A 22,231-nucleotide genomic window follows, 5' to 3' on the forward strand; every position below is an offset into this window, starting at 1 on the left:
ATACGACGGTGAACCATGGTATTGTTCGAGACGAACAATCTTAAGAAGGGAGCGGATGTAACAGCTGGAGAATAGTAGCTGCAAGAGGAGTAGCCGGACAAAAAAGAAGACGTTGCAAGAACAGCCTTCAAAGAAAAGGAATGGAGATGCACCGTTAGGCTATTTGGGACAAACAGCCTTAAGGAGGGAGAAGTGTGACGTATTTGCGCTATGCAGGACACCCCCTCCCCCGCCAGGAGTGATGTAACAGCATCAGAACCGCTGCTGCTGCCATGGTAACAGGCCAGTCAACACTCCGCCTCTCCCCCCTCCCCCCCCATGGTGACATAACAGCACTTCCCACTGTGATGTAACAGGGGACACCGCGGTTACTACTTGGCAACAAGGAACAGTATAAGAAGCTGGCTGAGCAGTGTGTGAATGAGAGAGTATGTGATTAGGAGTGACAGAGTGTGGATTGTGAAGCCAGCCAGAAGACAGTTGAAGTATAGCAGTCACGGGAAGAAGACCAGAACGTGTGATTATAGGCGATAGTGTGAGAAGGTATTGGGAGTGTGTAACACAGAGACACTGGTAAAGCTCCTGTATTGTACTGTGAATAAGTGAAGACTATTGAAGATAGAGTGAATAGATTATTGTGTAGGGTGTGTAAATTGTGTAAACCTCCAACTGTGTTATAATTAATTGTAGTTACAATTTGTAGGTTGTTAAGTAAACCAATTAACAATCTGAACTGCATCTTCAGAGACAAAATACGTTACAATACATTTCATTAATATTTCATAAAAGTGATAAAATTACACAAATGATAACATTATTCATAATTACAATAGGCGGTGTTCACTTTATGTACAAACTGTTTTGTACAAAATATTAAATATGTGTATATACATATATATATGTATATATACATGTCATCTGACAGTACCAGACATTGTGATCAAGTGGGTAGCAGTCCTGATTTGAACGTGGGAGGTCTCAGGTTCATATTTCACCTATCGTGACTAAGAGTGTCCTCACAGCTTTTGCTAGATACATGTATCCCACAGATCCTCAAGAACATGATTTGGAGCAAGTTGGAGTGCAGTACAGAAATACAGTACAATTACAAAGCTTTCCCCATGCTCAGACTTCATTAGATGATTAATTTACATACATGTTTCCCTCAGTTTTCCATAGTGTATCTAGGAAAGCACCTGGATGATGCTTGAAATTATGAATGACAACTTCCTTCCACATGCTGCCTAATTTATTATTCACTAATCATCCTATCACTGAATGCTATAGAATCTATGTTACTGATAGCATCATTCCATCATAAATCATAAATACACAGAAAAATATATACAGCATAATTTGTAAGAAAATATTGTATCATACAGAGAGTATGAGTAAACATTGAATAGGAAGACAGCAATATTAACAGTGTAACCTTCCGCGCTATAGCTCAAGNTCTGTATTTCCAGTTTACTCAAAGAATTCTTTTATGCTTGCAGCTTCAGTGAGTCATCAGATATATTAAGAAAATCGGCTCAAAATATAACAAAGAGAAAATAATATTTTAGTTATTCTAAATAAACAAAAGAAATGGACATTACCTTTTGCATTTTCAGGCATGTTATAAAAAAAGGGAGCATTTCCAATACCATCACCCTTGGATATTTCAACTTCTGTAGATCACAGAGACATTTACCTTGTTTCCACCTGCCCATAACCTCTTCTCTTGATGGTTTTCCAACTGATCATCTTTGCTTTAATTCTGCCTCTATAGTTGCTTTTGTTATTCAGTGCCTATAATAATAATGGCTAAATTATTTCAAATGCAATTTCTTTTTAAATTCTGTTTCCTTTTTCCTGCTGCTTGCATTCTGCTTAAGTTCTTATATATATCACTATTCCAGCTGGGAGAATATTGAGTCTATGAATACTACTGTGTAATATTTAATTCTTTGAGATCTGTATTTATACTTTAGTTTATATATGGCATTCATTTTCACTTTTCTGACTTCAGAACAGGAAGGCAATTGAGCATTATGTGTCTAATGCATTCCTCCATTAATGTATTAAATGCTAAGTTCGGTTGGACTCAGTAGACTTGTAGTCTAAAGCAGGTTATAGTAGATGTTCGTATGTTATATAGGTGAGCTGACTGTTACAACTGCTAACTCTCCACCAGCTTCAAGCACACCGCCTATGGGAGGAGAAGGATCTCCTAGAGATAGTCGGGGGCCAAATAATGCCCTAAGTCCATCACCACCTGTGGCAGTAGCCAGTTCTGTCACTGCCGCATCGTCATCCTCAGTAGATGTTGTCCCCACTAGTCGCACTGTTGTGACCAGCCCTTTCACTGTTGGTCGTGAATATGCATTCACTCACATCCACTCTCAGCCAGGTCAAGTAAGTACAGTTTTCTTAATTCCCATTTTCTGTGACAAAGATGTGTTTTGTATACACATTCTCATGATTTATATTATGCCATTATTACTGTATCAGTTTTATATGAAGAAACACTGCAAAATTGATTGCATTCTGTGAAATGATTTTACATAAAATGATTGAATTTCTTTCCCCATTTCCAATCAGCATAGTTCTGGCCACATCCTGAGGAAAGGGGTGTAGAAATTTTTAATTTTTCTTTCCTTCGTCTTACCCTCTGCCATCTCTATCTGTCTGTATACATTTCTTTAATCCTCTTCACTGACTACTTACAATGCTGAACACCTAAACCATTATCCCAACACAGCTCTTTCCTATCGCCATGATGCAGCCCCACAGTATCGGATCTACTTCCAGCATGTATGTCCCTACAGGCAACTCATAAATGAAGGTTAAGCAGACCTTTCTCACTGACCCGTATATGCAGTTGTGGTTGCAAAGCCCAGACCCAAAGTCAGTTACACCCATGTACGTCGGTAAGTCAGTAAGTAAGTTACAAATGGGGTTGTGCCATAGTTCAGGCGGTTAGTCACTGGCTTCCAACCGCGGCAGCCCAGGTTCGATCCCGGGTATGGTCAAGTGAGATTTGTGGTGGACAACAGGTTTTCTCCGAGTACTTTGGTTTCCCCTGCCAATCTTCATTCCACCAGTTGCTCCATAATCACCCTCACCTATCTTCTGGGGCTGGTACAATAGGCCAGAAGTGGCCGCAGTACAAGGGACTTAGTCCCATCCCACTAGCAATAAAAAATGTTACAAATGGATATAGAACCTAAACAATCTCCCTGTACATTGAGGCACTTGTCCCATCGTTTCACAAGCCTCTGAAAACCAGCAGCGTAAAATTCTTTGGGCTGCTGGAACCAGGCAGTGACTTCTGTTTCTACAGTTTCATCGTCAGGAAAATGTTCAGCCGAAAGATGATGTTTAAGATGGCCAAACAAATGGAAGTCGCATGACAGGTTAGGTTTTCACAAAGTCTGTGCTTGATGGGTGCCGTGCATGCTGACCCCACAATACAAAATGCGAAGAATGGGTCTGGCATTACAGCATCTCAGCTTCTACCACAATGAAGGACACGATATGCTAGCCTGAATTGTCACAGGTGATGAGTCTTGCTTCAAGCGACTTCCATTTGTTCGGCCCTCTTAAACATCATCTTTCAGCTGAACATTTTCCCAGTGATCAAGCTGTATAGAAAGGGAAGTCACCACCAGGTTCCGACAGCAGCCCAAAGAATTTTATGCTGCTGGTTTTCAGGGGCTTGTGAAATGATGGGACAAATGCCTCAATGTACAAGGAGATTATGGTGAGAAATAAAAGCATTTTTCAAATCAATACTCTTATTTGTTTAAGTTCTATATCCATTTGTAACTTATTTATTGACTTACCCTCGTAGTTCTCCATTCCGTACCCAGGAAACATAAACACCCCAATGATTTTGTAATCTTGGTCTCAGTATGCTGTTTTGAGATATGACCACTGATTGGATACATCCATATTGTATCAATGTGTTTGTTAAAATCTTTTTTATTGCATACTAAAATCTTGCAGTGAAGCCAGGAACTAAAAAATAGGACATACATACATGTATTTACCCCTAGGCATAAAAACATCTCAAAGCATCAGCGCTTACAAAAAATATACCATAATCTTTAAAACAAATACATACATATAAATTTTAGAAGCACTGCTCTTTTTGTTGGTCAAGATTTTATGCAAGTTATATTTCTTACCAATACTTTTTGGAAAATAAAATGTTTGTGAACATTGTTTGCAGTTATTCAGCTACTCAAACATCAGCCCTGTTAGTGCCATGTCTGTATCAGGTGTGATCAGTCCAACCAACCTGAGTCTCTTCACTTCTCCTGTGACAACACCTCGTACTACTCCTCGCTCTACGCCTGTTCCTCGATGGAATGTTCCATTCATCAGTTTGGACGAAGACTATAATATGATCACACCTCTGATGTCTGGGAATGGTAACAACCCAGAAGCCAGTGCCGGTGCTCTCATGGATGATGGTATGTCTGTGGTTTGTATAATGTATCCTGTCACAAATTTAGTAATATTATTATTTGAAGTTGTTTTGAGATTTTTATATCATGCATATAATAACTTACTCCAAGGAACTCTGCATTTTAATTTTTGTGACTTACACTTCAGTTGATTATAACACAAAACTATTGTTTATTAATAGAACGATACTTCAGTACGGTGGTACACACCAGTGAGGGTATGGATACAAGTCAAACCATAGGATCTGGTTCAGGTTCCAATGGAAGCCATGGGTCAAGTGGCGGTACGCAAACACCTCCATCACGGACTCCCAACCCCGGAGGTTCAGCCCCAGTTGGGGCGACACCAGCACCACCTACCAAATCACAGTCATCATAAATCAGAGTCAGACTAGCAGCGTTTGTTAGGTTTTGCTCAATTTGTGTATGTTCAGCTGGTAGGGCAGGCAAATGGCCTGATCCTGACAGCAGGACAGAGAAGTATAATAGGCAGCTCTCTCACTCTCCATGGCTGACATAGCACTTATCATTCCTGCCAAGTCTCCAACATGGACTGGGATGTTGAGATGCCAATAGTCTCGTTTATGCCATGATGCCCTGTGTTGTAAATAGTAATATTATCTGTGGACTGGAGTCATCACAATTTTACATAATGAAACCGAGTGTGTTTCTTGTTACCAAAGACTTTTAGCATGTTGTAGAATATGCAGTGGCAGCTTACACATGTGAATAAGCAAAGTGAAAGAGGACTGATTGTCAAGAAGGTGAATACCATTTTCCTTATGCAGTAAATTAAAATGTGAGATATAGATGTTAACATTTCGTTGCACTTTGTTTGCTGTTTGTCATAGGATTTATTGAATCTCATCAACGTTATTAGAGTTTCTTCGAAATTCAGTTCTTGGGTTTCGCTGTCAGCTTCTGGTCTAGGTCTGCATTATGCTAATGCTGTCATTTTCTTAATGAGGAAACGTTTCAGTTTGCAAAAATGTTTTACAGTGCAAAGTAGGGGCTACTGTACATATTTATTTTTTTTTTACATATGTTCACTTTGTATGTATGTGCATTTCACATTAATTTAATAGGGCATCTAAAATAGGGTACTTCAATATTAATATCTATGTAACTTCAGTTGGATTAATTAATTTATGCAATCTAATATGAAAATTATTATGTTTTGGTGTTTATTTTGTTTGTTTAATTTTTGTTCTGTAACATGATTGTATATTACAATATGCTGCTTCTTTTAAGTTTTGAGATAGATGTTTGACTTTGTTATTTTTATATATGAATATTATACCTTTTTAAAGAAAGTGAAGTCATTCTAAAATAAGGACTTTGTCACATAGCTAATTTTATAAAAATTCTATGGAGAAAAATTAAAATCAGGCATTTAATAAGTGTCTTTGAGTGCAGAGTGCAGAGTGCTAGTCAGTGGAAAAGAATATTTGGAGTGGAAACTAGTATAGAAATTGTAGTCTGTGATATGACCACATCTGCTCATACTGTAGCACACTCCATTTCTTTCTGTTATTGCCACTTTCTTACCTTTTACTATGCAATATTTTATTCCTCCTGTATTTCATATGCAGAATTGGGGAATTGTGGTTGCTTTCTCTGATGTATTACCTACTTTCATCATTTCTACCACTGTGATCATTTTCATATTTTCAATATTTACCTCTTCATATAATTTTCCTCTTAAATACAGTCTTTGAAATTTGTGGGTGTTGGTTTTAAAAACAGTCATGAAGTTGGGTTGTTGGACAGAAAGAGAGAGAGGGAGAGAGACATTGCCTTATACACCCTACTCAGTGTAGATCACTTGACTGCTGCGTTGCACATGTGTGGAGATAAACACTGATGAATATCAAATGCGATTGAAGAAGCAAACAGTACTAGCATATTGTCAGGTTTGAATTTAGAAGGGAAGAGTCAAATGAGCAGCATCTTGATCATTGTAAGCTGGAATGAATGTGCCATCTCTTCAATACTGCACTTGTCTGATTCATGTCATCTTATGAAGATGAGATAGAATTAAATGAAATTTTGTGCCATCTTAAAACGAAATGAACACACATGTTTGTTTCTTATTGTGATGTAGGCCGATAGTGCAAGATAATGCAAGCAGGTAGTGAAGTAAACAGAACCATTATATTGTTATCTCTGCGGGATAATTTATGGACAAGCATGAAAGTAATGGTTCCATGAACGGTGCATTAGGCAGCTATGCTGCAGTGCAGCCAACCAGTCATCACAAATAGTGTTAGACTAACTATATATTCTTGTTTTGGGCCACACATGTTATCAGTCGGGACGCAGAATTTCAACTGATCATTTCTTATATTACCAAAGAGGAATCAGCTGTGAAACTAATGTTAGCAGGTTGATTTGTAGAGCTTCTTGCAGAGGTACAAAACTTGACTAGCCAGCCAAATCAAAACATAGCAGGGCCTGCTTCTTATGAAGCCTCTGTCAGTAGTGTAGGCATTCAATTGGGAAAGACTTTTGATAAATAGCATCTTGTTATATATTGTTACATATACCCACTGTTGATAATATTGCGGAGTAGTCAGTTGGTTCGTTATTGATCACTTGGAAAAAAAGGCTCAATATATTAACTGTATATAGACATTTTCCTTGGGGAAATGAAAGTTAGCATATGGTGGATAGCATCGCGTTTTTATAGAACCTTTTTAGCATTTGTTTCTTTTTTTATTGAAACCATAAATAACATTTGTGCAGTGAGTGTTATAGGTAATAACTTAGAGACAGACATCATCATCATCAGGATATGCTGCTTATTTTTATAGGATATCATTTTGCCACATTTTGGCTGTGTTTGGGCTAAGGTTAATATGAACTGTGACACTCTAAATAAAAATATTATTCCATGGCCCAATGTTTACAAGGAATTAGGGGTATTTATGATTAGTAGCAATTAATTATAGTCTTCCTCTATGCCAGCATGTCATATAGTAACCATTAGAAAAGTGCCAAGCACATGAAAGAAGACAGTCTGGAGATATGTAGCATGGTTTTGGATGCTGTCAGTTTAAAAGAAGTTTATGTTATCTGAATACATTAAAATGACCACAGAACACATGCAAAGTAGTCAGAATGGAAGAATGTAATGGTTAGCTTTGAGAATGTATAACAAAATTCATGTGACATAAAATTATTTAGCAATATGTTTTGAAAGATGAGGTCATGAAAGTACCAGTTATGAGCCTGTTTATTCTTATGGCTGATAATGCATTGCTGACAACTTGTATGTCTAGTAGAAAGTTGTTGACTTGAAAGAGAAACATTTGAAAGGCAAGGGAAGACAGATGTTGCCTTAAGTCAAAATTAATTATTTGTAGAGTAGTTTAAGCCTTCTAAAATATGTCAGAACCTAAATTTGGCTTACCTGTTTCACTGTACAGATTCCAAAGATGCCTCGGCATATCCAATTAAAGGAAATATATGTACCACAGCAATAAGACAAACAGACTTACCTGTAGTGCCTGAGACAGTAATAAGCTCCAGAGTCTATGAGAAACAGTAGGCAGTGCTGCCTGCCCTCCATTTCAGAGACACTTTGGTAGCTGCTTAATACTTGTTTCATTTTTTAACTGAATGAATATGATTGTAGAAATTGATAATTATAAAGCAATTACAAATATCCATATAGCACTGCAAAATATATACACAACCTTTTGAATACAAGTTGCAGTAATGTACAGCTATGATACAAGAGATGCATGAAGACCATTGGTTTCTAATTTGTAAACAGTTGAAAATATTGTGCTTTCATAGTAAATCATAAGGTATTAATAATACTACCCAGGTAACATTTTGTATTAGTTCTACATTGAATTGAATGCAAATCTAGCCTTAACACCCGTACAATAAACTGATTACCCACAGTAATTTCAGTTTCCTCTGTAGGAAAAAACTGAAGTATAGATATGCAATTGTTTTGATACTCCTCATTATTTATTCTGCAGATCTCCTTGTCAGAAGCTTTAATATGCTGAGAAAGAATTATTTGGAATAAGCTATAATGTTTGATTCAGTGTACTGAACCAATACAGGATGCATCCTGGCTGTCCAATATATTGTAACATATATACAATTATTAATAGTACCAGTAAATGTCAGGATTGAATATGTACATTTTCTCTTCAATTCTTGACACTTTTACATGTATTTAATTTAAGTTGATTTGTGCCTCATATTCACAAGGGAATGTTGACTTGTGCTTCAAGCCAGTTTCCTTGCAAATTTGTTTGAATAGATTTTTTTTTAAATCACTAAAGCCACAAAAGAATAAAAAAACTGGGTTTGATGTGTTAGATACTATAGAAAAAATGTTTAATTTGTACGGAGGCAATGTTTAGTGTTGGATTGTGTAAATAAATCCACACTTGAAGTTGTTGTTTAAATTAGATTAGTATTACTGGAATCACTAGGCCTACTAGGGATCCACTACTGTTGAAAGGGTTTTATAATAGGCTGTAATGTTATGGGAAACTGGGAACATACTTGTTTGCCAATTCAGATGACGTTTTAACGGTACAAATTGTCATTGTGATACTACTTTGTTCTATATTAATCTCATTAGAATGTACTGTTTTTCCTGGGAAGGTAGTCAGAGACCAATGTGTGAACTGTTTTTCTTCTTCTTTCTTTGTTGACAAGTTCCATTAGAGAAGTTACACTAGACAAACATAAATCTGGACTGCCTTTTCATTGATTCCTAACATTAATTTTCCAGTCAGCAGTAACAAATTGTGGTAACCAATTTTCCCCTGTGAAACCTGGAAGGTTAAAGTCTGGCCATCTCAAAATACATGTTTCAACAGTATTAATATGTGAAATAGTGTGGCCCCCTCAAGGTGCAGGTTCCAGTAGTTTGGAAATGTGAAAAAGTATTGCACTTATATATACATGGAACAGACATACATATAAGTTACATCAAGGAAGATGTAAAATACCTGGTGCTATGAGATAATAATTGCTATCTGCAGCAAAAGTCATACATAATATAAAGGTACTTCTGTTGCGAGTGGGAATTCTTCAATATGGTGGTCTGTGTTTTTGCCCAGTAGGCTGGTGCTCCCAGGAATGGAACATGAATGCACTGCAGTATACTGCTATGAACAGCATGCAAAGGGTTGTGCCTTCAAAGGCATATTCTGTACTTGCACATCTCCAAACTCCAGTCAAATCCCAGATGATTATAACAATTACTTATGATTTAACAGATACTAATATTAAAAATTAAATTTACAATACAGTATATTTGAACAAATATTGAGTTTAAAATATCACCATGTAACAGACAGAGAATCTAATATATAAGAGCATTTGGAAGGAACGTGAACTTATTTTGAAACTGAATAATAACCCTACATGTATTACAGCCCATTTGTTTGATCTCTTGGCATAAAGGATAGCAATATTTTTTCTCTGTGGAAATATATGAGTCTTAGCTCTGTTGCTTGGCTTCCAAAACTATAAGATTCTTGTTTTAATAAACTGCATATTTGAGTAGACTGAAAATTTTGCGCTTTCAAAACTTAAATTACTCCTGAAGGAAGCAATGTATTCTTCTTGTCACTGATTACTTTCTTATGTGTCCATAAAACTTGACTTTTGCTTCTATAAAATAAATTCCATTACAAGATTCAACAGCTTCTAATTGTGTTCAAAATTTCAGAAAAATATTACACACATGGCAGAGTTTCTGTTTCTCAAGCATGACTCTTGCTTGGAAATTTATGGCTACTGCTAGTGAAGGTTATTGGCTGTGAATTTCTTTTAATCTGAATCAAATGTAATGGAAATGCCTGGGCGAATGCCCCTGAATACTCACAAAAAAGAGAAGAAACAGCAGAAGATTTCAGTACAGAGGGAAGGATTTTCAACTTGATGCAGGCACCACTTCATCCCTTGAAAAACGGCCTGTGTTAACCACAGTATCTTACTTTGCAATAGCAGGTACAATTTTAATTTTTTGATGATGTGGCCACTGCAAGGAATCCTGAACCAGTTTCGTTAAACTCAGCAGCTCAGTCTGAACTTTCTATTTATGCCTGTTTTTCATTTAGTATTAGCTGATGTTCTGTAACTGGTTAGATGCACAGTAACTTTGAGAAAATACTGGGAAGCATCTCAAGAAGTTATTTCATATACTCAAGCAATAAACATTTTTATTTAAAAACTTCCATTGCAAGAGCAAGATTAAATAAAGTTTGTTTAAGATTAAATCCTCTGTGTCTCTGTTATTATCAAACATATTTATCAATCCATCTTGATATGTAATTCTGTAAATATTTTTTGCTTATTTAAATTATGAGTGGAACCACCTCTGGAGATTCAGAACCACTTATTCAAAAGCTAATATCACCATGGTGTCAGAAAAAATGAACATCTTACAATAAGAAGTATGAAAGCCATGAAATCACTCTATTGTGGATTATGACAGCAACAGCTTTTGTGTGTGTGTGAACACATACAGACCTGTCTTGCTGGACTGTACAAAAGTGTAGAATATATCACAATGAGCAAAAATTTACCCCCCCCCCCAGTGTATTGTTCCTATTCTGTGAGTGTTGAGAATACTTGAAAGTGGATGTGTGAAGCGTAGTTAGTATTTATCATGAAATGTGAATTAGTTCATGAAGATTTGGAAGACTTTTCTTTTCAAGTGTGTGCATATACAGATCATTTCAGCAGAATCTTATGTGAGAGCTCTATCTAAAACAAAAACTGACCCCAGTAGACCTTTATATGTTCATAATAATATGGCAACAAACATTATAAGACTGCTTAAATTTACAACTCCATGAAAATCATAAGACATATTTTAGTGAAGTATATGCTTTACCTAGTAAGCCTGTCTACTACTGACTTCAACCTTGTTCAGCAACAAATTGTACATAAACATAAAATCATTAGTTCTCTCAGCAATAACAAAAAATAAGTAGACACGTGGTAGATATAACTTCAAACACTAGGAACTGTATTTTTCAACTTTGTAGTCTTAAGTAAGTTTTAACTTAGTTGTCAAGACTGTTAAGAACATCTTATTGAACAGGCTGGTCTACAGGTATCACTGTAAAGTTGTGTTATGAAAGTTCTTAATTTGAATCTAAGCTGGGTCACTACCCATTCTGACTGAAGTTTTCATGATTTTCTTCAGTCCCTCCATGCAAATGTCAGGATAGTTTCCTTTGAAACCCTTTCTAGATAAAGATTCATCAGTCATCCTACCAGCTGACACTATATAGATGAATACTAACAACATTGTTAAATAAGCCATAAAGAAGATCATCATCAGCGATAAATAACACATGGTATTGAAAGGTACATTTGAAGCGCTTAACTATAGCAGAAAAGCATTAATATTATTCACCCACTCATAACACAACAAGCCTAAGCACTAGTCAACAAAGGTACCTCAAGATTATTTTGGTACCTATAGTTTACAGTAGTTTGTGTACACATGCAAATTATTCTTCCTGTCAAGAAAGAGATGTGATTGCTTTCACCAATATGACTGTCTGCGGACCTCTTTTTGCAAAATTTTCTCGTAACAGTTTTTAGAAGCCAACAGCAAATATAGCTTAATCAGTTTAACATCAAGATCACTATGAACATTATATTTAGGACTAGGCTACTGTGTATTTTGTCTCAAATAATATCAAACTTGTCCTGCATCAGTACAGATTATGGTTCAGGTCCAGCGAGGTTAAACTGAGCTAATCGTTTATTTCATACCCTTGTTATGAAATTGGGGCACAGAAGCGATTGACATAACAAAATCAATTAAATTTAAATAAAAATCGATTAAAATAGATACAAGTGTGAATGGTTTAATCAAGTTTATTGTCTCATTCAGTCACTGCATTTCAGGCATAGGGACCATTGTCAGGTTATTTGCAAATAAATAACATACATTTTTATTAAATTGCAGAATGAAATGGATGAGTTTTTAAAATTAAAAATGTCATAATAAATTCTTGTACTAAGCGATAAAATATAAATAATAGTGTTTTTCTTAAACTTCTGAAAAGATTAATATAGAGTAGATTAAATATAATGCAGGACTTATTAAGTGTGGTATAGTGACAGGAATAATGCGGTATCTGTTGACAGTTTAATATTTTATATTATTGACAAATCTAGTTTATTGACATAGTTTATATATAATAAATAGGCTCTGTGAGGTATATACGTGTAAAATGTATTATGCTATGTTGGCAAAGAATCTTGTATATGCTGAAGGTGATCTAATGTGCAAATTGTTGGTGTGGTGTGTGGCAGAGTCAAGATTGTGTCATAGTTGTTTATTGGCATGGAAGTTTGTCATAGATGCAGAATACTAAGTAGTGGAATTCTTCAGTTATTGTAGTTGGATCTAAAACGTAGGTTATTTGCCTACTATGATGTGTCTAGGATGCAGCTGGCTGGAGAGCTGGGACGTAACTCCCAAGTTACCAGACACCATACCTACAAGTACATACTTGCATACTATGTCATGTCCACATTACAAAGAATACTCTCTTAACTTGATAAACTAATACAGTGGAACCTCGCTTAACAAGCATAATTCGTTCCAGAATCTTATTCATAATGCGAAACACTCGTTAAGCGAAACAATTTTTCCCATATAAATTAATGTAAAATACAATAATGCATTCCATACCAGAAAAAATACTCAAAAAATTTATGTATAATGTCTATTCAAAGAAAATTATATATACATTGTTAAGGAGCATGAATCATCTTCATCTTTTCTTCTATGCGGAATGAACCAACCTGGAATGCAAATTCGATTTGCAGGAAATAAAAAAAAAATCGAAATAATTAGTTTATTATTTATGATACATATCTAATTCTTTTTTACTAGAAAGCTGTCGAGAGACATTTGTTTTTGCCGATGCTTCAAAATTTGGTGAAAATGCGACACAGCATTATCATTAAATAAATTTATAGCGCGCATAGTCACTGCCTTATTAGGGTGATGCTTCTCAATGTACGATGCAACAGTTTCCCATGCTTTCAGCATTTCTCTTATTGCGCCAGAAGATTGTTGCTTTGCTGTTACCTCGTCCTCCTCTGACAAACTCTCCTCCACAACTTCTTGCTGTGAAACACAATGCAACTCCAAATCGTGCAAATCGTTGATGTAGACCGACTGTATGTGCGTGCTAGATCAGCCACGCTCACACCTCGTTCTCGCTTTTCAATGATTTTACGTTTCATTTCTACGGTTATTTTTATTCTTTTATGGCTGTCTTTTTGCGGCCTTTTCTTCGGGGACATTTTTGCAAGGGTTATTAAACTTTGCACAAAAAATCACAAATAATATGTCTGAAGACAAGTTTGGAAAAATGTGTGATCACAAGCGACACTAAGATGCTAGCGGAACGAGTCCTAAACACAGACTGATGCAGCAAGCGCACAATCCGGGACTTCCCCTCTCGTTACTCGTTATGCGAAACGTTGCTCGTTAAGCGAGTCATTTTTTTACAATTTGTTTTGCTCGTTATGCGAATTACTCATTATGAGAGGTGCTCATTAAGTGAGGTTCCACTGTAATGCCTAAACTGAACCTAACTACTGGAAAGTAATACGGAATTAAGATCCCAGTGGAATGTAGAATTGTGAAAGACCTGTACCATAATCCATTCTTTTGATAGGTAACTACACTTCGTTGAGCATGCTCTGGATTTCCATCTGGGTATTCAGCTTTCACCAGAAGCTACTCCACCACCATTACAGAGGTCGTACCTTCATTGACATAAGTATAAAATTCTGTCATAGAAGGGTGAAATAAAGCCAAGGTGTGAAAATGGAAATCAGCTAGTTGGTATTCTCTGTGTTTGTTTATAAGAGTGAGTCTCATATTTATGGAAAAAAATTAATTAAAGAAACTTTGTCTCAGTTATAAATACAAACCACTCCATCCAATGTGACATATAAGTTTTTACTACTTTAAAACTTATCTCCCTTACATGTTTCGGTCCTTATGGGCCATCTTCAGAGGGAACATCATTACAAACTGGAAATTACCATCACAATAGGTGTTTTGATTTAAAATACATACACTTATATCCTATAATGCACAGTACGCATAAAGTCGAACATTTCACAATCACAGCAGCTTCCTGGTGTTGTAAAGTTTTAAAAGTTTCTAGATGTTGTTTAAAAAACCTTTATTGGCAATAGTTAAAATTTTTTTTTAAACTACGTAGGTTCCTGTCCGTACTCCTATCGTCCTTCTTGTATGGCTTCCTGCAAGCCATGAACAAACCCTGGACGACATCAAGAACCTCCTCATCAAGATAGACAGGTGGCACAAAATCTGCCCCATACAAGGACGTTGATAGGAGTACGGACATGAACCTACGTGGTAAAAAAAAAAACTATTGACAATGAAGGTTTTTTAAATAACATCTAGAAACTTTTAAAAACTTTACAACACCAGGAGCTGCTGTGATTGTGAAATGTTTGACTTTATGCGTACTGTGCATTATAGGATATAAGTGTATGTATTTTAAATCAAAACACCTATTGTGATGGTAGTTTCCAGTTTGTAATGATGTTCCCTCTGAAGATGGCCCATAAGGACCGAAACATGTAAGGGAGATAACTTTTAACGTAGTAAAAACTTATATGTCACATTGGACGGAGTAGTTTGTATTTATAAGTGTTAATGTGACGGACCAGAATGAAACAAATAAAAAAAAATTTGTCTCAGTGAATGAATATGTATATTTATTTTGATCAGAGCTTCATTACAATTAACATGAAAAGAACTCTTAATATTTGTTATACAGCTACAGAAAATGGTGCTTTATCTAGAAGTCTTGTGTCCCAAAGTCTCAATGGAAAGGTATGGGGGCCATTATAAATTACAGAATTTTAAGTTGTGTTTTTTAAATTCCCACCACCCAGTGCAACATATTGATGAGCTTCGAAAATGGCATTTTCCATTACTTTCCACAAAGTGTCTTGGCTAATAATCTATATTTCTTCCCTTATATTGTCACTTAGGTGCTGTAGTGTTCATGGTTAATTCACAGACACCCCTTTTTACAGGAACCCCCACAAAAGAAATCATCAGTGGCAAGATCAGATGATCTTGGTGACAAATTCTTGTAATTCTTATCTCCTTTACAAGAGATCGCCCTGTTGGGAAACAACTCTTGGAATGTAAGATTTGAGGTTTTCACAGCGGTGACTATGAAGAAAGCCATCTTCTGGGATGTGCACAGTATGCACTGTGTGCATGGTGTGCCAGTCAGTGTGACAGGTGGCACTGTCCTGCTGATGCAAAGCATCCTAAAGATTTCTCAGTTCTATAGCAGTAGTTAGGAAATTCTCCGTTATTGCAGTTGCTGCATTTGTGCTGTAGTGTACAAAGAAGTAAGGCCTGATTATCTCATAAGCTGAATCTCCCACCAAACATTAACCTGTGGTGGATTCAAAAGCCGTTTGTGAGTCACTTTCAGGTTTTCTGTGGCCCACGCCCTATAATTTTGTTCATTTACATAATCACTGTGGTTAAAATATGCTTCAGCACAAATTATCAGCTGGAGATAAATTCATTTTTGTAATAAGTAAGTTCCAGTAAACTGCATATGAAATGCAGTTGTGATGCATTATCAGTGGGTTTCAACTCTTGAAGTAACTTAATTTTATTTAGAAAACAATTCAAAATACATTTCAGAATTCATGTTAAACATCTTATGGACAACTGAAGTTCTAAAGATTGTCATCTTGTTGATTTCTGCCTACTGTTCAATATGCTATCATGCACTTGTTCAATGACTCTGTCAGTTCTGGCAGCATGCCACTGTGCATCCACCACAATAACATTATTATGAAATTTGGTCACACATTTTCTGATGGCATGCTCTGAAAGGGCTGTATGAACTTGAAATATTCTTCTGAAGGCTCCTTGGGCAGATATATTTTGGAGGATCCATATTTAAAATAAGAGTTATACTATAAAGAAGCGTTCTTGGACTGTCCACTTTTCCACATCTTTGTACTTGGGGGGGGGGGGGNACACTGTTATCTGATGTGAAAACCTTAATTGTATCTGTTATAGTCCCAAAGATACCAAAAATAAGCCCTTACAACTTTTTCCCCACTCTGTAGCACTTTAAAAGGAGTAAAGACCTATCTTAGGAACTCCATGTGGCAAGGTCTTAAAGCGTTGGCTGTTCTACATGCCCACAGAGATGTAACTGCAGGGCTTCGAGATTCAGACGGAAAGTAATAGAATGTTTGCATCACAGAAATACTGAAGAGGGCCATTTTTTTACAAATAAGGTAATTTCTTATGAATTTATTATATTACATAACTTCATGAATTTCTTGAAGCATGCCGTTTAATAGCACTAATAGGTGAGGTACGGAAGTCATCAATACCACAATGATGTAGACTACATTAAATATGACATGGGGTTTCTTAACTGCGGCATAGGAAGGGTGTGTGTGCACAGTTTAGTGACGAGAGTACTGGGGGTATCTGTTGATGACACAACAGGATCAAATTAATGAAAGACGAATTGTAAGAGTAGTGACACCACTATCAAGACCGATTAGTTAAACGGCAATTTAGTTTTAAAAATTGCTCTTAAATAAAGATTATTAATACTATCAACACCATATCCATTAATGTCATACTACAGATTCATTAGTCTGTGGTTGACCATGCCTTAGCTCAGACAGTTAGTCGCCGGCTTCCCACTTCAGCGCTCCGAGTTCGATCCCAGGGCAGGTCATGTGGGATTTGTGGTAGACAAAGTGGCACTGGAGCAGGTTCTCCAAGTACTTCGGTTTCTTCTGCCAATTCTCATTCCTCCAAATGCTCTGTACTCATATGTTATCCGGGCCAGGTACAATAGGCCAATTAGTGGTCAAAGTACCAAGTGGACTGTCTCATCCCACCCCAAGGAACTAAAAAGAAAACTATTCTTTGGTTTGGCCCTCACCGTTCATTTAAATCACGAGCCGCCACTGCTCAGACGCCATGAGTAATCCGTGGAACAATTATCCTTCAACAATTATAAATCATGGCACCATCACCCGCCCTGTCGCTCTACAGAACTTTTCTTCCGTAAGGTTGCCTACTCAGGGCGTGACGTAAGTTTTCCCTGTGCGTAACTAATTAAGCACTACGCTATGAAGGTGTATGGGGGAGTGGATGTACAGAGCCACATTTTATTGACCTCGGCACTAGCTGGAGGTAAGTGGTCAGCTTCACTCGCCGGCCGCTTTACCCCGGGGAAAGAACCACCCCCACGGTACCCATTGGATACGAGGTTGGGTGGACCCCAGAGTCAGTCTGGACGATTTGGAGAAGAGAAAATTCATGACCATACCGGAACTCGAAATCCAACATCTCAATCGTCACCCCGTAGCTAGTGGCTATCCAGGCTCCCAAGGTGTGACGTACGCTAAAAATATTTCAGACAAAGTTTAGTCTTACCCATTATGAGCGTTTGTTCTTTTCAAATTAGTCGTGCAAGGATAATTAATTCCAATCACTGGTTTTCTTTGTTATATTACTCGAACTTCTACGCCAGCTAGAGGCAGTACATACACAGACTGCAGGGAATTTTTAGCGATTGGTAGGCGGAGCTGCTGGTGCTAGTATGTATGGTATGTGTTGCCACTGTTGAAGTTCCTATTATACCTACGTACCTACAAGTTTAGAAGGTTAAGAAGCGCCAAGAAGTTTGTGGAAGGTTATTCAATGTAATTTGTTTCGTATTGCGCTATTTTGCGAAGTTCTGTGAAACGTCATATCGTCTTATCTTATCTTATCTTATCAGTTCAATTCAAAGTTCCTGAGTACAAAGTTACTTGTTCTGTTTGGTGTTGTACCTCTCTTTTTTATTGCTTGTATAACCGAATTTCAGAATAAGTGTATATCAATACAAAAACGTGAGTTTCTTGTATTAGAAATTGTATTATGCACGTCTAAAGTATCTGAATTGTTTTACAATATCTTGTTCAGAGGTACATTTTTGTAGTATCTTGTAAATATTTTATTTGTTGTAGGTTGATCGCTGTCATCTGCAAACGTCATATACAGAAGAATGGATTAGTTATCCCGGTAGTTACGCCACTGGCAATGTTAACGACGTTGACGACAGTCAGTTTAATAAAGAGGTCATTCCACAGGCCACAATTTCAGGTTCCCGGAGTGTTTTGTTATTCTCAGGTTTTAAAGCCTATTCTGTGTTGGCCTCTGTGACTATGTGACAAATGTAGGGCTAGAATTAAAAGAAGAGAATTTTAGAGTTGCATGAACATGAAGTAAACACTACCAATGATAGTTCAAGGAAGATGAAGCAGTTTTGTATCCATGAATATTTCACATTGCAGATAATTTGAAAGCAAGTCTTCTCTTTTGCTTTGTACAGCATACAGTCCTGATTCATTTCGGAATGCTAGGGTTGTATATTGCTTTGATAGTAACAATTTGTGGTTTAGGTGTCATCTTTCTGGCAATTCCAGATCTGATGGAAAATAATTTGTGGTTTGTAACGTTTTTGGACATATTAGCCAATTGGGTGTTGATATGGGAACTGACAAGTTTCTGTCATTTCATTGAAGGTGTAAGACACAAAACAATGTTTGATATGGAGATAGCTACACTTCGTATATGATTTTTGGAATTAATGTGGGACTGCTCTTTATTGTGAAGAGTTACATTTGTATAGTGCCAGACAGCTAAATAAAGAACACGCTGTGATAAAGTCATCAATATGGTTGTTATGGAAGAGCCCTTTCACAGTTCTAACAGGATTTCAGTCCCATACACCGTAGAAAACTTAGTATCAAATTTTGGACCTGCAATCAAAATGGACAGTGGTGACATATGTAATATAGATTCAAATTCAGGCAAAAATGTTTTGCCTGTGTTAAGGTCTGTGGCTGTGAGTTCAAATATTGCTAGTTCTGCCCAAGAGGAGGTATGTCATTTTTTTCATGTTGATACTTCTAAAAGCAATAAATTTCCAGCAGTTAGTACAGCAGACAGGACTTACTTACAAGAAATCAAGCAAGATCCACCAGCTGAATACAGTTTACCAAATGATCATGGTGCTAATTCATCTGTTTCTTATATCTTACCTTCTGAAGAAGATAATATAGTATCTGCTGTTGTTCTTTCCAAGTGGGATGATATTATGGGCCCACAGACGGTTCACGTATGGTTAAAAGATGATGCAGATGTAAGAAGCTTGGATTCAAAAAGCACACTGGGCCAACACACAATCAGGAACATGTGCCTAGCAAAGTCTGTGAAGTATGTGACAGTTCACACAGTGAATTGTACTGGTTTAAACTCAGTTCTGTCAGCAAATTATGGTAGTGCTTCTGGAGATCTAGGGCAGAGAAGCAGTGGTCTATTCATTGTTCCAGAATTAGACCTCATAGCACAATCTGTAGTATTCCAGTTACAGGATCATAAGTTGAGTGTTCCATATTCTCTTGCTCTGACAGTGAGCTATCAACATTACAGCTATTTCCTACACCTTCGCCAACTGTGTCAGCACTGGCTTCAGCGCATGGCTGCTCGCTTGTCTGCCATTCTCATGAAGGTAATCTAGAGCGTAAGCCTACTTACATATTTCTGTGCATCTAACAGGTATTCTGGAGATGTAGTTCTTGGGACCAATAGTTGAGTTTATTATAAAGCCATTGCTTTTTCTATTAATTTTTCCTATCTACTTTTAAGTTCCTTTTTCAGTTGTATTAAATTTTTAATTATTATTCATTTTGATATTTATGTCTTTTTTTCTCTCTTTCTCTCTCTAAATTTCTTGGTTAATGGTTTCAAATTTAGTGTAGCTTATTAAGAATTCCAGGTGATATAAAGTACATTGGGTAATGTCAGCATTGTTAATTCAGACAGCGTAATAGTGAGTAATTATGGCAGTTTAACAGGCTGTTTAATTATATAAATATGATCTGAACAATACACACTATTGCTGCTGTTTTATGCAGTTCTTAAATAATGGTATCCCTGGATTTATGAAGGTAATTCATTCCTTGAAAACTGTTTGTAAGGTGAAAATTCATAAATCAAAAATCATATTCCCATCACTTTACATTTAAAAGTTGTGAACTCATTCACAAGTCCCAGAAAAATCCCCAAATACTTTTCAATGTATGTTTTATTATTAAATAAGGATTAAAATAAGAACAGCATTACTTGTTTATTATATTTAATGTTGCAAATAAAACTATTATTTTATTCATGTTTGTCTTCTCAGCTGATGTAATGGAAATGAGGTAACCTCATTATTGTGTGAATGAAGCCTCAGTTGCATGACATAGCTAAAAACAAATACAGACTGCACTTTGGTGTGGTATCAACAACAATGAAAGATATTAATTTATTGGCAGGTGCGTCACACACAAAGGTTCATGCCGGAAGCAGAATGGTCACGTAAAAATTGTGTTAAATGCAATGCACAAATATGATGGAAAAAATATCTGTCTCAAACATTTATTATTTATAAGCCCCCTTCTTCCCACGTGTTGTATATATTTCTTCTTCTTCACAGAAAAAATTCTTACAAACAAAATTTCATTGCAGGAAAAATGAAGTTTGTTGAGTGAAAAATAGGTACAAATTAATATGCTTTTTTATTGTGACAATTTGAAAGTTGGATGTTCATAAAACGAGGTGTGTCTGTAATCAGTGAGAGTTTAAAATATAGATTTTTTTCACTCAAAGGAGAGTATAGAATAACACTTTTTTTTTAAGATCTAAAATAGATTCCAGTTTTATTTGTATGTTAGGAAATACATTTATTTCTGCTTATACAGTATATTTATTTAAATGTATTAGGAATGCTTTATAAATTAAAATACTTTTTTAATTTGATGTATAGAAACATTTGCAGGGAGTGAGTTTATTTCTGATTTAATGTCTGACATGGTGTGAGAGAGTATGTTATATGCTTGGTGACCTGAAGTTGTGCCTCATCTGGAATATATATACTGGGTGTCCGGATGAAAGGTATCCAGAATAAAAAATGTATATCTCAGAAACTAATTGTCATACACGTATCCGTTCATTCATTCATTCATTTATTTATAGTTCCAAAAAAATCCATAGAGGCATCTGCCTCAGATATAGAACAAGTCAATAATACAATATAGCATATAAATATACATACATAATCAGATAGTCATCATCGTCAAAATTTAAATATTCAATACAACAAAACTACTGTACAGCAATACATTCCATATATCAAAATAACATATAAAATTACATATACGATCAAAGACCACCAAGATCCTTAATATAGTAATATAAAATCTATTTTCTTAATATATAATACACCTGTATCATAACAGTAATAGCACCTTTTTCCTGAGTATTTATTCCATAGTCCATTGCATTCTAGCAATAGGCAACAGTGTTCATTTAAATATACATTTTATTCATACATTCATTCATTCATTTATTACAGTTAAAAAATCCACAAAGGGGTCTGCTTCAAAATATAGAAGAAGTCAGCAGCGCAATATAACACATAAATATACATGCATAATCAGATAGTCATCATCATCAAAATTTAAAATACAACACAACAAAACTACTGTACAACAATACATTTCATATATCAAAATAACATTTAAAATTACATACATGATTAAAAGACCGCCAAGCCTCTTAATATAGTAATATAAAATCTATTTTCTTAATATATGATACACCTATATTACAGCAGTGATAGCAC

General features: G+C 36.1%; 2 protein-coding genes across 14 annotated transcripts in view; both read left to right on the forward strand.

Moving 5' to 3' along the window:
• Nucleotides 1-10,133, forward strand: part of LOC111872121 (nuclear factor 1 X-type) — a 636,309-nt gene extending 626,176 nt beyond the window's left edge. For all 11 annotated transcript variants that reach the window (XM_023866148.2, XM_023866057.2, XM_023865735.2 and 8 more), the window contains 3 exons: nt 2,141-2,397; nt 4,217-4,460; nt 4,637-10,133. In XM_023866148.2, coding sequence (XP_023721916.1) covers nt 2,141-2,397; nt 4,217-4,460; nt 4,637-4,833 — 698 coding nt within the window. In that variant the 3' untranslated portion in view covers nt 4,834-10,133. The remainder of the gene's footprint in view (nt 1-2,140; nt 2,398-4,216; nt 4,461-4,636) is intronic.
• Nucleotides 10,134-18,109: 7,976 nt separating this feature from the next.
• LOC111871525 (guanine nucleotide exchange C9orf72 homolog) overlaps nt 18,110-22,231 on the forward strand; it is a 26,561-nt gene continuing 22,439 nt past the window's right edge. The window contains exons 1-2 of one of the 3 annotated variants that reach the window (XM_033753687.1): nt 18,110-18,410; nt 18,528-20,074. In XM_033753687.1, coding sequence (XP_033609578.1) covers nt 19,238-20,074 — 837 coding nt within the window. In that variant the 5' untranslated portion in view covers nt 18,110-18,410; nt 18,528-19,237. The remainder of the gene's footprint in view (nt 18,411-18,527; nt 20,075-22,231) is intronic. The other 2 variants (XM_023864724.2, XM_033753679.1) reach the window with 2 other exon arrangements.

Source organism: Cryptotermes secundus, unplaced genomic scaffold (genome assembly GCF_002891405.2).
Source record: "Cryptotermes secundus unplaced genomic scaffold, Csec_1.0 scaffold112, whole genome shotgun sequence".
Taxonomy (NCBI): Eukaryota; Metazoa; Arthropoda; class Insecta; order Blattodea; family Kalotermitidae; genus Cryptotermes; species Cryptotermes secundus.